Source organism: Micromys minutus (genome assembly GCF_963924665.1).
Source record: "Micromys minutus genome assembly, chromosome: 9".
Taxonomy (NCBI): Eukaryota; Metazoa; Chordata; class Mammalia; order Rodentia; family Muridae; genus Micromys; species Micromys minutus.
Window position 1 is genome coordinate 24,442,316 of NC_137978.1, and position 18,590 is coordinate 24,460,905.

At 42.4% G+C, this 18,590-nt stretch overlaps 1 protein-coding gene across 1 annotated transcript in view; it reads right to left on the minus strand.

Annotated features, from left to right (window-relative positions):
* The window catches only part of C8A (complement C8 alpha chain), a gene marked incomplete at both ends in the record, with an annotated part of 53,552 nt that overhangs the window by 28,567 nt on the left and 6,395 nt on the right, over nucleotides 1-18,590 (minus strand). The window contains 6 exons of the mRNA XM_080922137.1: nucleotides 135-375; nucleotides 1,007-1,207; nucleotides 3,368-3,557; nucleotides 9,440-9,587; nucleotides 10,711-10,855; nucleotides 13,539-13,632. Of these exons, the coding sequence (XP_080778263.1) occupies nucleotides 135-375; nucleotides 1,007-1,207; nucleotides 3,368-3,557; nucleotides 9,440-9,587; nucleotides 10,711-10,855; nucleotides 13,539-13,632 (1,019 nt within the window). The remainder of the gene's footprint in view (nucleotides 1-134; nucleotides 376-1,006; nucleotides 1,208-3,367; nucleotides 3,558-9,439; nucleotides 9,588-10,710; nucleotides 10,856-13,538; nucleotides 13,633-18,590) is intronic.

Below are 18,590 nucleotides of genomic sequence, written 5' to 3' on the forward strand. Positions count from 1 at the left end.
AAACTGTGAGATAAATCCTCTGTCACCTGAGTTTCTTTTATTGAGGTCCGGTATCCCAGCAACGACAAATGAAACTAGACACATGTCTTTCTGTGTGTGCTGCCCACTGTGCATGTAGCTCTGGATCTACTTACCATTTTGTTCCATTTTCTCTTTGTCAAGCACCAGAACATATTCATAAATGCCACCCATGGTTCCAGAGGTGATGTAGTGGGTACCGTAATCATTGATGAACTTGGCATACATGCCATAGTTAAACTGCTCTGGGAGCTCCATTAGTGACTGCAGCATTCCTTCATCCAGCACAATATTGTGCCTCCTCATCTTAAAATGTGCAGTCTGAACCTTTGTAGAAACTCTCATAAAGCCATATTTCTTCCAATAGCATCCAAATGAGGCAAAAAAAAAAAAAAAAAAAGAATGCCAAAGGTCAGCGGGTAGTAGTTGAGGGAGACACAAGCTCATCAACACAGGCAATAATATAGTGTTAGGTTTGACAAGCACATCTTAGATACAATGAAAGACTTCTCCCATACATTTCCCTCTGTTCTCTGCCCCACTTGGGTCTTGTTTGTAGTAATTGCACGTGGGTCAGGTACTGAATGGCAAATGTCTGCTAGACAGATGAGCATACGAACCTTCTTATCCATTTTAGTGAGGGGGTATCTTGTTTTAGAAACCTTGTAAGTCAAGTTAAGGGGGTCTGGCTGGTTTTCTTTAACCATTCTATGTGTTTTCCTGTATGTTCTAGATAAGCATGCAAAGACTGGGGGAGGGGCAGAGTGATAGGCATTCTAGTCTCACAGAGCAGCTCTATTCCATTTGTGATGATGAGTCTGTACAAAGGCATAATAAAAAACAAACACGATCACCACTGATCAGACGGTTCCAATTACACAAGCAAATTAAGGTTCAATTACTACTGTACTTTTTAATGCAATTAAGGTAATACGTGTTCGGTGTAGATTACGGGATACTGTGAGACACAGGCTTTATGTTTTAATACCTTTTCATTATACTTGGTTAAATCCTTCATGAATGAAGATGCGTCGGACCAGGATACTGTCGCCTGCACCGTGACAGGACTTTTTGCTGGGCTTATGCCAAAGGTTACGCTATTTGACTGGGACTTGTCCCTCTTTATTTTAGAAAGAAGATCATTTGCATCATCATAAAACTCTGAGGAGATTAAAGTATCTGCCAGGGCCTGAAAAGAGAAAACTAGATATTAGCTTTGTGTGTGATTCTTAACTCATATGCGCCATCAGGATCTTTGCTTTGTAAGATACCTGAAGATTCCTTTCAAAAGCTAATCCATGCATAAGATTGCTCCTCACTGAAATAGATAAAACCCAGCAATTTGTGTTAAGTGGAACTTCTGAAATATTTATTCTCATTCTACACACACACCTGCTTGTTCCTGCATGTAGACAGTTATGTTAAAACATTAATTACGTTCAAAGCACAGATTTTCTTGGGAGCGAGAGGTTGCTCAGTTTTGGTGGGCTGCTTGCTTATACTACAAAGAAATGCAGACATTCAGAGGACTGGGCATTGACTTGGGTGAAAATGGGTCAAAAGCGTCAGGTGGAAAAACCCCAGTAAGTGGGGTTTGGTGCTTCCCACAGTTGCCTGGTTATTTCTCTCCAGGCACTCGACAAGGTTGCATTTCCCAGATGACTTAAGCCAGGCCAGTGTATTACTCTATATATGAGCAATAGAAATATAACTTCAGAGCTTGTGATCCTGAGAGCATGGTCAGAGTGCATCCCCGAGGGTCTGTGATGTTCAGACAGAGGAACAGATACATTAGCCATAAAGACTTCAGAGCCCTGACTACAACTAAACTATCCCATCATGCCTAGCACACGGACCCCAGATCTCTCTTGAAAGTAGAAAAGTGGCATTATCAGTGTCTTTCAGCTTAGCTCCTCAGAGGCCTGATACCCAACAGAGGTGGACCACAGAACTAGAGAAGTAAATATCTTAAAAACAGACCCGAGTCAGCGCCTCCTGTCGGCGCTTTGCTCTTAAGCATCTTGGAATGGGGAATTATGTCTAGAGAACTGCTTATTGCATCTGCCCCTGTAGAAGTGTGCAGATCTATGATCACAACTCAATACACACTGGTGCCAGACAGCTTTAGGACTGAGATTGTATTCCTTTGCGTTTTCTTCCCAATATCTGAAAGGGACACTGTACTGGCTGGTTTTGTGTCAACTTGACACAAGCTGGAGTTATCACAGAGACAGGAGCCTCAGTTGAGGAAATGCCTCCATGAGATCCAGCTGTAAGGCATTTTCTCAACTAGTGATCAAGTGGGAAGGGCCCAGCCCATTGTGGATGGTGCCATCCCTGGGCTGGTAGACCTGGGTTCTATACGAAAGCAGGCTGAGCAAGCCAGGGGAAGCACAGAGAGCAAGCTTTCGGTGAGACTGCAGTATAAACACTTCCCCATGGGTTGAAGGTCAGAAAATGTGTGGTTGAACTGGCTCTGAAACTCAACCATGAGCACTCAATGTTCTGCATGGCTGGGAAGCACAGAGACTGAGAAATGGGGGGGGGACCATGAGCAAAGTGACAGCAGTTCTGATTTGGGGTGTGTGTGTGGGGGGGAACAGGGCTTCTTTGTATAACCCTGGCCATCCTGAACTATCTTGACCTCATAGAGATCCCACGGCCTCTGCCTCCCAAGTGCTAGGATTAATGGTGTGTACCACCACTGCCCAGCTGCAAGAGCACTTTGCAAAAAGCAAAATCATAGTTTAAAAAAAAAATGAAAATGATAGCTATAAACCACTTCTGGTGAAGCATGCAGAGGGGACATATGTCAAAACTCCACCCATCTGTGTCCCACTCCCCACCTCACAGGGAAAAATGGAAGATTAGTTGTTCACAAACTTTTGTCATTAGAATTTGGGGCTGGAGAGATGGCTTGGCAGTTCAGAGCACTGACTGCTCTTCCAGAGGTCCGGAGTTCAATTCCCAGCAACCAGATGGTGGCTCACAACCATCTGTAATGGGATCTGATGTATTCCTCTGGTGTGTCTGAAGACAGCTACAGTGTACTCGTATACATAAGTCTTTTTTTTTTTTAAAGAATTTAACAGAGCCTCATCGTGGAATGATCTGGCTCACTGGTTTGAAAATGGGGCCATGACTGAGCAGGTGGGTTGATGTGTTTGTGCTGCGCCTCTCCTAAACTCACATCTCAATACCCTCAACGCTGAGCCTACATGTGTGCGACAGTGTGGAAGAGTTTGCGGTCATCTCAAGCCCTGTGGGAAATAAAAGCCTTCAGCGCAAGCTATCTCCCCTGACAGGCTGCTTCTGCCATCCCACCCTACACCATCCCCATCAGACTTACTTCAAAGTGGTACTTAAGGAAGTTGTAGGGCTTCCGAAAGTATTTCTCATCATCCCCAAAGTAGAGGCGCTCACAGGCGGGGTCGTATTGGAGCCTTCTCCAGTCTCCATTGTACACAGTTTCACACTGACCTCCATAATACCTAGCATCGTACACACTCTGGGCTTCTTCCTGAGTCAGGATATTGTACCTAAGTGGGAAAGGCAGTCTCCTGGAAAAATCTTTGCAAAGGCAAACAAAATGCAGCATGCCATCCTGTTGATCCATTGGTTTCCAACCCACCTAATGCTGCAACCTTCCTCATGTTGTATGACCCCCCCACCACCATACAATTATCCCTTCGCTACTTCATAACTGTAATTTGCTACTTCCATAAACCGTCGTGAAAATATCTGATATGCAGGACATCTCCTATGCAGCCTCTCTCGACCTACAGATCGAGAACCACATTGCTCTAGAACATAGTCAGCTTGTAGGATGAGAGGTGGTTTTCACCAAGTGTGTTTGGTGGAACCCTCTGGTTCCTTCAAAAAAGCAATGCTAAGTGGGCCTGGGGCCCCAGGTAGCCATTAGCCAAAGTATCTGGGCCAATGTCCTTAGGAGGCAGTTCTTATTAGCTGTTAAGTGAGGAGAAAATATGCACAAATTATTAAGAATCCAAGCACCGGAGCCGGTTAAATTATTGCCAGAGACAGCTGTGTGAGCGCAGGCAAATTATCTCAGCTCTCTGTCCGTCTTTAGTCACTTGTTAAAAGCAGTAAGGAACAGTACTTCCCTCCTAGAATTAGCTATACATAATCCACGTAAAAGTAATATAGACAGGCTTGGCATATATTAGACTGAATAGATATGGTCAGGCCTTGAGGGAGAATGGCCGATTGGCTCATACATATGATTGTTTGGTTCCCAGTTTGTTGAACTGTTTGAGGAAATATTAGGAGGTGTGGCCTTGTTGGAGGAGCTGTGTTACTATTCCAGTCTAGTTCAATCCCCTTCTTGTGGCTCAAGTGTAAGTTCCCAGCTACCACTCCAGCACCATGCCTGCCAGCCTGTTGCTGTGCTCACTGCCATGAGTGGTCATGGCTCTAACCCTCTAAAGCATGAGCCCCAAATGAGACACTTTGTTTTATAAGTGCTTTAGTCATGCTGTTTTAATCATAGATATATAAAATTAACTATGATAGATACCCTCTGCTGCTAATTTTAGTATTATTTCAGAAAAAGGTTCTTATAGTAAAAAGTGAATTTAAATAGCCATATGTGGGTAGAGCTCTAATCCTCAGAACATTCACTGTCTTTGAGGCAGCCTGGAATGACAAATGTGCACAGTATGACTATCAGGGAGACCCCTGGGTAATTTCCAGCTCTGACACTCTAACTAACTGTAACTTTGTCACCAGAGTGTAGACACCAGGGATGATTAAGAGTTCTAAGACTAGACAGAGAAGCCTCTTGTGTAATAAAATAATAAAAGTATTGTTTCTACCTCCCAAATTCTTAAGTAGCCTCTGAGACTCAACTCAAAAGTCATCTTTTGAGTTGCTCTAGATGGTGCTTCTCCCCAACCCCTGAGTTCCTGGCACTCACCTTTGGCACAGCTCATGCACTCTGTGACAGGCACAAAGGCCAAAGAGGAACAAAAGATTAACTGTGGCTGCAATCTGCCACAAAGAATAAGCAGATAATTACATCTTGTCTGACATACCTCATCAATTCAAAGTATGTGACGTCCATCTCCATTTCCTTTCTAAGTCTCTTTCTTATTAATAAAAGTGATGTAATAATAGCCATGGTAAATACCTACTAAACTAGACATTAACACACATTATTGTGACAACTTGGCAAATGCAGGCATTGAAACAAAAGAAGAAAAGAAAGAAAGAAAAAGAGAGAGAAAGAAAGGAAGAAAGAGAGAGAGAGAGAGAGAGAGAGAGAGAGAGAGAGAGAGAGAGAGAGAGAATAGAAGGAATGTGGGAGGGAGAATAATTTGCCTATATATAGTCACAATGGATTTCTCCCCAAGTTGTTTTTGACACTAAATTCGAGATTCTGTGCCTTTATCTCCATCCTGCAGTTTCGATCTGCCTATCCACTGAGCTTGTTTCTGTATGTAGTTTAAAAGTGCAGCCTCTAATACACACCAAATAAGAACTCAGAGCAACAGTGGACCTCAAAATTGTATGTGAACATTAAGCTTACTACATTTGGAAAAGCTCCAGTGGAAATGAAAAAGGATAGTAAGAATTCTACCCTACTGGTATTCATTGCACCACCATTTATAAGAGGGACAATGGCAGTTACGGTTTGAATGGGAAATGTTCTCCACAGATTTGTGTTTGAACACTTATTCCTCAGTTGAAAGAACCTTTTTGAGAGACTGTGAAACTTTTTATGTGGGGAGGTGGCTGGAGAAGTGAGTTGCGGGGTGCAGACTTGGCGGTATGTGGTTCCTCTTCTTGTTTCCCGATCCATCAAGAGATGAGCAAGCAGCCTCGTGGCGTTGCCATCACATCTGTAAGATACTCTCATTGCCCTGGCTCCCCACCATGATGGGCTGTACCATGAACCATGAGCTAAAATTAGTGGCTCCTCCTCTAAGATGGTTCTTGAAAGAATTTGGTCGAAGCTATGAGAAAAAGTAGCTAACACTCCAGGAAAAGATCTTTCAGTGAAAGATAGTTAAATTAAATATTCTATGATTATATTACAAAAGCCAGCAAACATATTTTTATAATGATAGTAAATACATTGATTGGGCTTTGCAGGATATGGGCCTTAACTGCTGTTATTTAACTCTACCATTTTAAGGTAAAAGCTCTGTTCTACTAAAACTTTATTTATAAAGACAACAGGATTTTTGCCTTCACACTGCTGTTAACCCTTATTGCACTACTCCATTGTGTTTTTAAAATGAGATACATAATATATGTTTGAAGAGGAAATCTTCAAATGTTATGTTACAAGTGTTCAACACAACCCATTATTTTTCTTGTTTTTGAAAGGGACAGAACATAAAGTAGAATGGGTAGGAAGTTGGGGGGTCTTGGATGAGTTGGCAGAGGAGAAAGAAACATGATCAAAACATGCCATATGAAAAACATTTAACTAAAAACAGAGAGGTTTTAACAGTATGCATGCACAATCAAATTTACATAACTGCTACCTGCATCTACAAGGCACAATCACAGAGGTTTGTTTCCTAGACAGTATGTGGAATCCATTTTCAAAAGTAATCTGGAAATGCCTGCACTGTATCTTATCAAGGTCAGCTCTAGGGATGGAAGGGACAAAGGATGGAAGGGTGTGGTTCTAGCATAAAGATAGAGCATATGAAGACAACTTCTGCCTCAAATAAACATATATATAGATGCATACATACATATGTATATATAGTATATTTAACAATAAATTAAAAATTGAACTAGAGAATTCTTAAATTAGATTATCAAAAAAAAATCCCTAAGAAATTGAAGAGTACAAAAATTATGTCAAAATGTGAACTGTTTTGAAAATGGCGCCATTTCACTGTTTTTCTGCATTCGGTGTGAGAGACCCACACTATTCAGGAAGTGGATCAGAACTGCTTCCGATCCAGTCACAAGAGTCTGCACTGCAGTCTGCAATGATTTTTGTCAATTGGAGATATTTCTTGCTTCAACATTCCCTGCTTCTACTCTGTTCACCACAGTCACTTTCTAAATCAACAAGAATCCTCTTTGATTGTGTTGTGGCCTAAATTTGTCTCTAAATGCTCATAGGTTGGTGTTCTAAGTCTCAGAATCACACAATGTGACTTCAGCTGAAGACAGATCCCTTAAAGAAGCAATTGAGTTAAAGACACTACAATAAGGCCTTATCCCAGGGAAAGAAGTTAAAGTTAGACATGAATGAGACTCTGAAAACCCAGCCAGATGACAGCTCCTGTGAGCCCAGGAGAATGCCATCAGAAAAAACAGCCCTGCTGTCTTGTATTCTCAGACTTCTAGTTTCTAACGCTGTATGTCACAAAGTACATTTGTTGTTTCAGCCACCCAGGCTAGGGTATTTTGCTATGGCTATCCTAATGAGAAGAAAACAACTGGTTTGAAGAAAAGCACTGGGCTTGGCATTGCACATGTGAGTCTACAGGAACATACAGGATCCAAACCCATCTCGTGAGTGGACTGTGATCTCAAAAACAACTAAGCCTCATGAATAAGAGCTGCCTGACAGAGAGCTCACAATGTCCTGGGGTGGACTGCAACCTGGCAAGGTCATATTGATGTGCTTCAAGACAACCTGGAGTCAGTGAGATGCAAAGACAGGACATACTCTGACAAAGAGCAGAGGATATGGAAAATATGCATCCTAAGCAATCTCTGTCTTCAAGGAGCTGATATTTAAGTTAGAGGACATGGCCAAAAGGCAAAGACAGAGAAGCAGAAAACTAGCAACATCAGACTATTGTTGAGAGCTGGCCTTGAACTGGGACATTGGGAGGCTGAGCTGACTAAGAATTCTGTAAATCCACAGATGGTCCCAATAGTCGTCTCCATCTCTGATGGTTGCTGTGGTGGTCCATATGAAAATGGCTCCCGTTGACTCATAGGAAGTTGCATTATTATAGTGTGGTCTTGTTGGAGTAGGTGTAGCCTTGTTGGAGGAAGTATGCCATTGGGGGTGGGCTTTGAGGTTTCAGAGGCTCAAGCAAGTCCTAGTAACTCCCTCCCTCTCTCTCTCTCTCTCTCTCTCTCTCTCTCTCTCTCTCTCTCTCTCTCTCTCTCTCTCTCTCTCTCCTCTACCTGCAGATCCATGAAGAGTTCTCAGCTATCTCTCCAGCACCATGCCTCCTTGCATGCTGCCATGCTTTTTGTCATGATGATAATGGACTAAACCTCTGAAACTATAAGCCAGCCCAGTTAAATCTTTTCCTTTGTAAGAGTTGCTCTGGTCATGGTGTCTCTTCATAGTAATAAAACACTAAGACAGTTGCAAGTTGGGATAGCAACAGAGGATTTCTGTGAACTGTAGGAGAGGCTATGGTTGTCCAGGCATGTACTATCATCCTATTAGTGATATATTTGGGGTGCTTTAAAATTATCAGATTGATGCCTTAAATATCAGAAATCAATTTTTTTCTAGAGACAAAATCAAGGGCAATTGTTTGGTTTATTGGTTGATTGGTTGGTAAAATTAAGGGTGCTTGTTTGTTTGTTTGGTTGTTTTGGTGTTTGTGTTTTTGAGGTTGGTATCCAGTGAGAGTTTTTGGGCATGCAAGCAGATGCTCTTTTAGTGTCCTTATGTAGATTTTTGTCTGTACAGTTGTGAAAATAGAATATAGTATCTCTTTTTCTGTTGCTATGTATGCCAGTCCTTATAGATAATTCAACCTGAATCACTCCCTCAAATCTCTGTCTACAAGTGTAATCACTTTAGGGTTCTGACATAACTGGAGAGAACCACAGTTCAGTCCACAGCACTAGACAAGAGGCCAACCATATTAGAATATGAATGAAGACATTCCAGAAAGAAGAAACAAAATTGATAAATGCTCAGGAAGACCACATGTAAGGCACATGGACAATTAAGCCTAGATGTAAGGTATATGGTGAAGATATATTAGAATGGAGGCTAATTTCAGTTCAACAGAAGAACTGTGCTCTGGGAAGTAAATCAAACAACAAGGTCAAGAGTCAAGGTTCTGTCTCACCCCAAAGCCCATTTCCTTCACTGTTAACTTGTGTAGAGTACATCATGACCAAGTCTGTTGGACAGGTCAGGTGTATCTGGGGAAAGCTGCCCTTGGAGACATGTAGGGTGACTTCATGGAAGACAATAGCCTTGAAAATGAAAGAAATTGGACTGAGAGGAGAGGGACTGAAGATAGGGATGGAGAACCCTCAGGTACAAAAAGATAGACAGTGTGGGTTATGTCACATTACCAGGACCATGTATGCTCTCCCAGGAGACAAGGGCTACTACTTCCAGGAACCCTTCAGAGGGACCTTCCAGAACAGATTTATTTTGCCTTGTGTCCATATTGAGTGAGGAACCATTTGCCACTCTTAAAACAACCTTAAGATGGCCACTTACCCCAAGGCTGCCCTTTCTGATCCTGGGATTGGTTCATACTGATGGCAGTCATCTTCAGCAACCCTGACGTCATCACAGTCATCCTCATCTGAGCCATCGAGGCAGTCCATATCTCCATTGCATACCAGGTGGCGTTTCAGGCAGCGACCTGAGCGATATGAGGCTGAGGGTGCTTCCTAGACCATATTCCTCAACTCTGTTTGTTAGTCATGGGGCTGGCCTACTTTTGTCCTCCTCGTGTCCTGTCTCTCTGCTTGCACTGATTTTCCGTCCCCCCCAGTTCTCCAATTGTGTGCTGTATCCCTCAGCTCAGGCCCACCCATCTCTCCTTCTCAAATCCACCAATCATCTGAAATGTCAGTCTGCCCACTCCACACTTTTTCTCTGTATCTGTCAAGGGTTCTCATTCTTCCAACTGTCACAGTCTGAATCCTGTAGCCCACCTTGTTCCAGGTTTTCCTGGGGGTTCATTGCTCAACCTCTTTGTTTCTAAAGCCTTCATGTTACAAAGATTCTGGGAAGACTATACGTCCCCAGATTATCATTTTTTTGAACATGCATTTTCCAAATCTCAACCCAAATGCCATTTTAAGGACTGTCCTGAGTCCCCAAAGCATATTTGGGTACTCCCTGCTAGAGAATTACACACAACCCAATGGATATCCCATGATACTAAAATTGACCTCCTGTAGGTCTCTCTTCCAAGTAGATTAGGACTACCTTAAGGTCATGTACATTGTTTTTAATTTGCATGTTAGCAGATGGCACACTGCCTGCGGCATAATATGTACCTAGCAAATGTTTGTTTAATATATGTAATCTATTAATTACTATGAATTACACTTTTCCTAAATTAATAAAAAATATATGTATAAATTAATCAAAACTGCAAGGGCTAGCTCAGCAGTTAAAAATGTGTGTGTTACTCTTGCATAAGACCTAAATTCAATTCTGACCACCCATATCATGTGGTGGCATTTATCATAGAGGCTGTAACTCCAACACCAGAGGATCTGATGCCTTTTTCTGGCCTATATGGGTACGTGTACTAACACATACATGTAGCACTCAATACCACCCTCCTACACATACATACATACACATAGCTTAAAAAATATGATTACTTTTAAATTAATTGACTTAAGATGCAAATTGCTGGGCTCTTTCCTGAACCTCCAGCAGTTAGCAGTTGACATTGTAATCAACTCCCAAGTACTTACTTTGCATAGTATGTTTGCCTAGCGCAGCTGTTGTATTGGCATGCTACTCACCTGTCTCTCTACACTGGAAATCCTGTCCACACTGTGCTTGCTGTAGACAAGGTGTGGGGCTGGAACAGCTGGCCTCATCCCAGATATCACCACTGCAGATGCTTCCTCCATACTTGCTTGGCTGCAAGAGGCTCCGGTATCGGTACTAAAATCAGATTGTGAACCAGACATAGTCATGTCAATCAATCAAGCAAGATCCGTGTAGGCAGGTCTCAGCTCAACATAAGGAACAACTGTTTGATGACTGAAAGCTGCCTTCAGGGCTGTCTTAGAAGGGGACACATGAGCATGCACCGTGGTGTTCAGACAGAGGTGGCACAGTCATCATCTGGAATTCTAAATAGGGATGCAAATGAATGAAAGGCTGGGATAATCACATTCTAAAGGTCTTCTTACATGTCTTCCCATTTTCAACTAGTAGTCAGATGTGTTTATCTTCTCAAGTTCATGAATTTCCCCCTCTGAACAGTCTTCCATGACTTGATCTTGTACCCTTTAATTCCTTTCCCTTCCTTAGCAAGTGCCAAATAAGATGATGACTTAGCATCTGCCTATTTGCCTGCCTTGCCTCCCATCTCTGTGAGGAAATCACAGACTGAGATGTAGCAGTGATAAGAAATGAAGGAAGGACAACCTTAGGTAGCTTCGCATGTTCAGATACACTGATAGAGGCCATTGCTGTTTTGCCTTTGTATGTTTCTTTCTGCAATGGCATCTCCTTTTTTCTTGGTATACATCTATATGATCCAGATAGGGATAGTGTCCTTCCTCCCACCAGTCACAGAGGAAGATGGATAGAGGTGCTCATTTGCAATAACTGTTTCAGGGATTGTTCTTGACAACCTCAGCCAATAATAGTTATCTCTATTGATTCTGCTTTGGGGAAAGTGACAGTTCTAGAAATTATGGGCATCAAATAACTACATACCTACTATGTAGAAAATTATGGAGATTAAAGAGGAGACATCTTTTCAATCCCTGACTCCAGCCTTGACTACATATGAGAAAGTATTTGTTGATATACAGTCAGAAAGGATTTAAAAAAATGCCAGTTTGGAGGTCAGGGGCTTCATGATAAAGTCTTTGTGGAAAATGTACAGAGGTCAGATAATGGTGTAGAAGCAAGAGGCCAAACACTAGGACATTAAGAGAAATGTGAAATCTCATTGCTGCCTTCTAGAAGTTTAGAGTCCATTTGAGATAAAATATGTAACAATACAACTTGTGAAATATGGTAGCATGAAAAGCATCTATGGACTGACTGGCAATGAAATGCTAAGCCCTGTATCATATGTCCTTGACCTTGACTCAGCAAAAGTCCTTCCTCCAAGAATGTTAATAAGTCAGAAAGCAAGTATTTGAGCATCTATGACTTGCTTCCTGAATCTGTGAGTTTGCCCAGATTTAAGTCCCAGCTCTACCTTTCTCAGTGTTCAGCCTCCTGACAGTGGACAATGGTGCCCACCCTCTGCTTGTCTGTGGGAGCCAAACTAAGTACCGTATTCATATAAAGCATTGCTGTGGTAATGCAGGCATTTCTGCAGTGCTTGGGACATGAAAAGCACTTGATTCATGGTGACTCTTAATGCTGTCACCATCCTTTCTGTAGAGTCTGCTCTTGGAGCAATGGTTCGTTTCTGTTCCTCCCGTTTACTATGCCAACATCAAATAATGGAAGCCGTGGGTTGTAGGAAGGTGAGTGTCAATACTCCCTGGGGGACGTCTCTGTGCTGTTGCCTGTGGCTTGTGTCATGAAAACATAGTTTTCTGTTCCATGTAGTAGATAATGTTTCTTTCCATAAATTGGTATCTTTGTTTGGATGACTTTTAAGAGGGTGAGGTTAATAAATGAAACAAAAAATGGTCTTTTAGTTAAATAATTAACAGGATCTAATTTCTTAATGATTACTTCATAGACACATATATCTGTTTAAGGAAATAATTCAATTTTTATATAAACTGTAAGAGGGCCTTCCATGCTACCTAAACAAAACCAAATGGAAAAAAAGGTTTAGTAGGTTATGTAACTGCCACCAAAGGGCATAAGTCTAAATCTGTAAAAAAAAAAAAAAAAAAAAAAATTAACTTCTCTATATTTGTAGAACATTTTGCTGAAAATATTAAAGGTTTTGTGATTACTCTGAGTTTTTTTTTTTTCAGTAGTCCAAAATGTTGTCATACTTTTTAAAAAGAAGGATGTACAAGGAGATCAAAGGCAGACACAAGAAAGGAAGCAATGTGTCTAGAGAGACAGAGGGGAGAGATGCATCCTAAGGCCAAGGACTGTTGGCAACCAGCCGCCATAGCTGAGGAGAAGCATGCGTTCTCCGTTGGAGTCTCCAGAAGGAGGTTGACACTGCACACCTCTGTTGCTTTCCTCTGGCCTCCAGGACCTAGAGGACACATGTCTGATGTGCAAAGCCACCATGTTTGTAGAAATGTATTACTGTTGACTCAGGAGAGTAATACATATCAAGAGACATCTTGGCTCTTTATTTCTAAGCCATCTAGAAATCCTTCCAGATGACCCTCATTAGAGGACAAATGCTGCCTAGGACCCAGAGAAATCCATTGAGCTTCAGTGTATCTGTGTCATAGTGGCTATTTTCCTGTGTTACGATGCAGACCTTTTAATTAGAGAGGCAAAAAAACAAGAGAGGCAGACATAAGACTCATTGCCACCCAGGTACCTGAGGCTTCTAAACACCTATATTCAGATCTAGCTCTGTCTAGAGCCCTAGGTTTATAGTCCTCACTATTTATTTCCCATTGATGCCTAACACACAAATCAGATGGGTGGTTTCCTGAGATGCCCCCAGGTGGCTTACCTTTTTGTCCTGACATGGAAAACAATCTGTCCATTCTGACCAGGTGCTCAACTGACAGGCAACTGCTTCCGGGGTCACAGCTCGCGTGACCCGCCTTAAAGGAGATGTAAGACTGCATCAATTTTAAGATTCAAAACTACAGCAAAAGAGAAACTTGTACACACGTTCCTTCTGGTTAGAGACTTTGTCAGACACGAACAAAGAATATGTGTCATACCCCTATTAAAGGTTGCTATGGTACTGGAGGGGCTAAATAAAGGACTGAGGCAGGCAGTTCACAAGGATGACTAGCCCAGCATGGCTGGAGCTGAACACACCCCTTTCCCAGCAAAGCACTTAGTCTCTCTGCCCTAGCAATACATCCTGGAACTAGAAATGAGCCAAATGTGATTTAGTTATAGACACAGTCAGGAAAACTGTATTCTCAGGATGAACTTTTAGGGAATTATGCATGATTGAAGTTGTGGGATGCAAGACCCACGTCTGTACACAAGATCGAAACTTCTACCTGTCAATCAACAGTTATGAGAATAGAAACCACCAAACCTGCCTCTAGAAAACTGCCTTCCTGAACTTGTAAAAGAAACCATGAGAAGTAACCAACCGGGGGCCCTTGAGCAGTCATGCTGGGCCTGCTACTCCCATGCACTATACCTTCACCGTGCTTATGAATAAAACCCATTGCTACATTGCTAGTTGTGTGCACTTCTGTTCTTTGAACAGGATGCCACGAGCCTAAGATACAGCCAGTCCATACAACAAGCCCTATTGACATGATTCCTTTACAGCTTTATCAATGTCAAATAACTCAAATGATTATCATTTTAGAGTATGAGTCCTCAGACTGACTGAGAAAAAAATTGTATTTCATGAGCCAAAGAAACAGAAACTTCAGTGGTTAGACACAAATTGAGGCCAGGTTCTGTCTTCAAAGACTTAAGGTACTTATCAACAACTCTAAGCTGTTGTCTCATTGGTAGAACACATTAAAAATAGCGTTACCCAGCATAGTCACTGAAAGTACATAAAAATATTTATAAAATGCTTGCTAAAAGTACTGTGTATTGCAGTATTACCTAGACCATTTCATTTGATCTTTATCCAGGAGGTAAATACCAAGTCTATTTTACCAGAGACAGAATCTATGGTTGTATCTAAAATTGAACTTCTCGGCTTCCTAAACTATAAAAACAAAAACAATTGACCTTAAAGTCATGGGGCCCACCTGAGGATGCAGTTTGGTGGCAGTGTTTACCTCTCATGCCCAATCTCTGGCATGCAGAAAAAGCTGCCAGCTCAGGGAACTTGTGATAGCTTCCTGTACTAAATGAGGGCCAGCCTTGATTTACAACTCAGACAACAGCTCTTCCTCCAATCAGCCACCATGCGGCACTGTGAGTTCTTTGTGTTCATTTTCCATTTCCCATAGGATCTGCTCCGATCTATGCTGAGCCCACTGCCCCTGTCCTTGCCCACTGCCCCTGTTCACTGCCTCTGCCCACTGCCCTTGTCCCTGCCCACTGCCCACTGCCCCTGCCCACTGCCCTTGTCCCTGCCCACTGCCCCTGCCTACTGCCCTTGTCCCTGCCCACTGCCCACTGCCCCTGCCCACTGCCCTTGTCCCTGCCCACTGCCCCTGCTACTGCCCACTGCCCCTGCCCACTGCCCACTGCCCCTGCCCACTGCCCACTGCCCACTGCCCCTGCTCCTGCCCAGCCACAGCTTGTAGCTCAGTGATTCCCACTCACTCATCTTGACACCAAATCTTCTGCTCGTTCAATAAGAAGCTCACTGTCATCCCTTTGCTTTCTGTCCAGACTTTATTCTGTGGAGGTCTCTCTGAACTCTCCCCAGAGAACCTGGCTGCTGTCCCTGTCCTCAGCGCTTAGCTATCCTTCAGTGTCATCAGTTCTGGGGGGAGAGGTTTACTGACAACCATACAATTCTCCTGATTTTCAAAATATATGTTCTCAGTGTTTAATTAGCATACTTGCAATATTGGTGAGATTCTTGTGTTCACCAGAGTCTAAGCCCTTGTAATTCAGGTCCCATCTCTACTGCTACTGAATTCCTCTGCCAAGGATAATCCATGGTAGATGTTCAGAAAATACTGAAATGGGAAATAAAAAAGAAAGAGTAGAAGGAAGATGAGGTGGGTAGAGGGATGGAGGGAGGAGGCAGAGAGAGAAGGAGGAGGAAAAAGGCCAGAGAGGGAAGGATAAAAAAAAAAAAGCCAATTTCTGGGTAATGGGCAGTGACATTTTTAGAGATTTGTTTGAACCTGATTCCTAGTTAGAACTAAATTAAATAATCTTGACATCTAGAAATGCTGACAGCTCAAAGTTTGGGCTATGAACCTCTTTTTTTTTTCCTGATATAGTCTCCTAAAATAAAATAATTTTTTTGGAGGAACATGGAGAGGATTTACAGGCCAAAGATTTGGAGGTTGAAGAGGGCTTGCATTAGCCATGCACCTCACTATGAAATTGTCAGGATAATGTCACTGTAAGTCCCCCAGCCTGAGCTGTGATGTCACAATAGATGGAAACAGTAAAACCAGGCAGAGCTGAAAGCAGGATCCCAGACAGCAATGCCACACTGCTGCAGCTTCCAAAGCTTGTGACATGATGTCTAGACAGAGGCACACGGTAATGCTATCACAGAGGCCAGACACTGAAGGAACACCAGGGCCACCATTAAATCACCTCCAGCCAACATGAACAACACTCTCCTGTCATTTTAAGGAATTTTTAAATGTAGTTCATTTTTGATGATTATACAAGTAATGCGGTCACATTAAAGAAAATATAATGACAATTATAAAAATATTATCTCAAATGTTACCACCATTAATATTTTATTATATTTCTTTTCATTCTATTTTCATAATGTAGTTCAGGGCATACTGTATATCATGCTGTATATCTTGATTTTTTTTGCACTTAATGCGGAAGAGATATAAAGTATTTATGATATTATATTGCTTTACTACCTTACAATAATAGGTACTTGAGCCCCATGTTTTTCTGAATTGCAGGTTATTTACTGGCGATATGTCCCATACAATGGAGTGGATGATTTGAAAGTTTGTGACACATATTGCCAAATCCCTTTCCCAGGGAGTTGCATACATTTTTAAATGATGTAATGCTTATGGTTTGGTGTGGTTTGTGCGTCGAAGTTTTCCTCTGGTGGAGACTCCAGTAATGTACTGTTGGGATAATAGGCTGTCCGTGAGACGGGATCTACCGGACAGTGTTACATCACGAAATGCCATCCTTATTAATGGATCACTGCTGGTCTCTCAGTGGCTAGCCCTGTGAACTTGGGTTGCTATGAGTAGCCTAGCCATTCATTCTTCAGCCTCTTGCTTTCTGCTTTAGCATGTGTTCTCTTCCACAATATGTTTCTCCCATGATGCCATCTGCCACGTTGTGGCTGAGCCAGAGGCCATCACCAGAGCCAAGAGATGCCAGCAGTATGCTCTCAAACCTCCAAAAGTGCAAGTGACGCCCTCTTTATTAAGTGCCCAGACACACATCTCTGGCTACAGCAGTGCAAACTGAACCAGTGACAGCTAAGGAGGTTCCAAGAATTCTGTGGCCTATGAAATCTTGGCAAATAGCTTCCACATATCTCTCCCAACTAGCAAGGTTGCTACTCAGTCAGTAAGCAACCTAATCTGGAGTACCAGAACTCAGGAGCACATGAGTGTAGTTTGAGTTTGTTTCTAAGTTGCTTGCTGTTATTATCAAGTTACTCTGAATGACTTAGTTTTCTTCTTCTGTTGAAATGGTGCAAGTCGGATAGCGTTGCTGCACATCTCTCCAAAGTTAATTCTCAGGTGTGCTGGTTTTTAAACTGTGTACCGGGGACAGTGCAGGGGAGAAAAAGTTCCACAGTATACTTCTTCTGAATAAAGTGCCTGCAATGTGCCATCCATGCACATTTTAAACGCCAGATAGTGTTTGGGTTCTGCATCTTGCTTTGTTCATTCCATTATTTTCCCCAAATATTTTGAACTCTGACCATTTACTGGACACATCTGTAAGATTATTATTGAACACACTTGAAGAAACACTAAGATGACAGAAGTTTAGAGTTCAACACCCACACATTTGATCCCAGGGTTCTGCCACTCACAACTGAAAACAGAAAGAACAACTCAGTGAACTTCTGACTGTGGACTGATTATGGATGGAACCCTGCACAGCAACAAAGGACACATAGGTCATATGCCAGTGTCTTCTGTCCTCTCAACTCAGCCATGTATAGACCTCTCCATCCTCATCAGAAACCTGCCCTGTATGGGGCTGTGGACTGAGATACTGTGTGTGTATGTGTGTATGCATGTATGTATACATGTACATAAGTGTGCTTGTAGGTCTGCGAGTATGTACATGTGTATGTAAGGGTGTACATGTGTGTCTGTGTAATTACATGCACATGTGTGTATGTGTGTATATACATGTGTACATAAGTGTGTGCATGTGTGGGGGGTGTGAATGGTTAGTGTGGGTATGTTGTATATGTGTGTCTGTGTATATATGCACACATGTGTGTATGCATATATATATGTGCGTGTGTGTGTGTGTGTATGTACGTAAGTTTGTGCATGTCAGTATGTGTGTGAGGGTGGGAGTGTGGTGTATATGTGTGTGCAGCTGGGTGTATGTGAAGAGTGTGGGTGTGTACATGCACAAGGCAGAGTAAGTATTAGATGTCTTCCCGAGTTGCCATGGACCTAAGTTTTTATTCAAAGTTTCTCACTGAACTTGGCACTCATTGATAGCCTAGCCTGGCTGCCCAGCCAGCCCAGGGATCCACCCATTGTGGCTTAGGGATCACAGTCAAGTTCTGCTGTGCTCTTTTTCACAGGAGGTGCCGGGGATCCAAATGCAGAGCCCCATGCTGTGTGGCAGGCACTTCTCTGACTGAGCTATCTCCCCAGCTCTCCCTTTTGAAAGAAAGTTGGTATGTTAAACAAAATGTTTAAGATTCAGGTGAATATACAACTGGAACGGCTAATGCTTGACCCCAAAATGTAGTCAC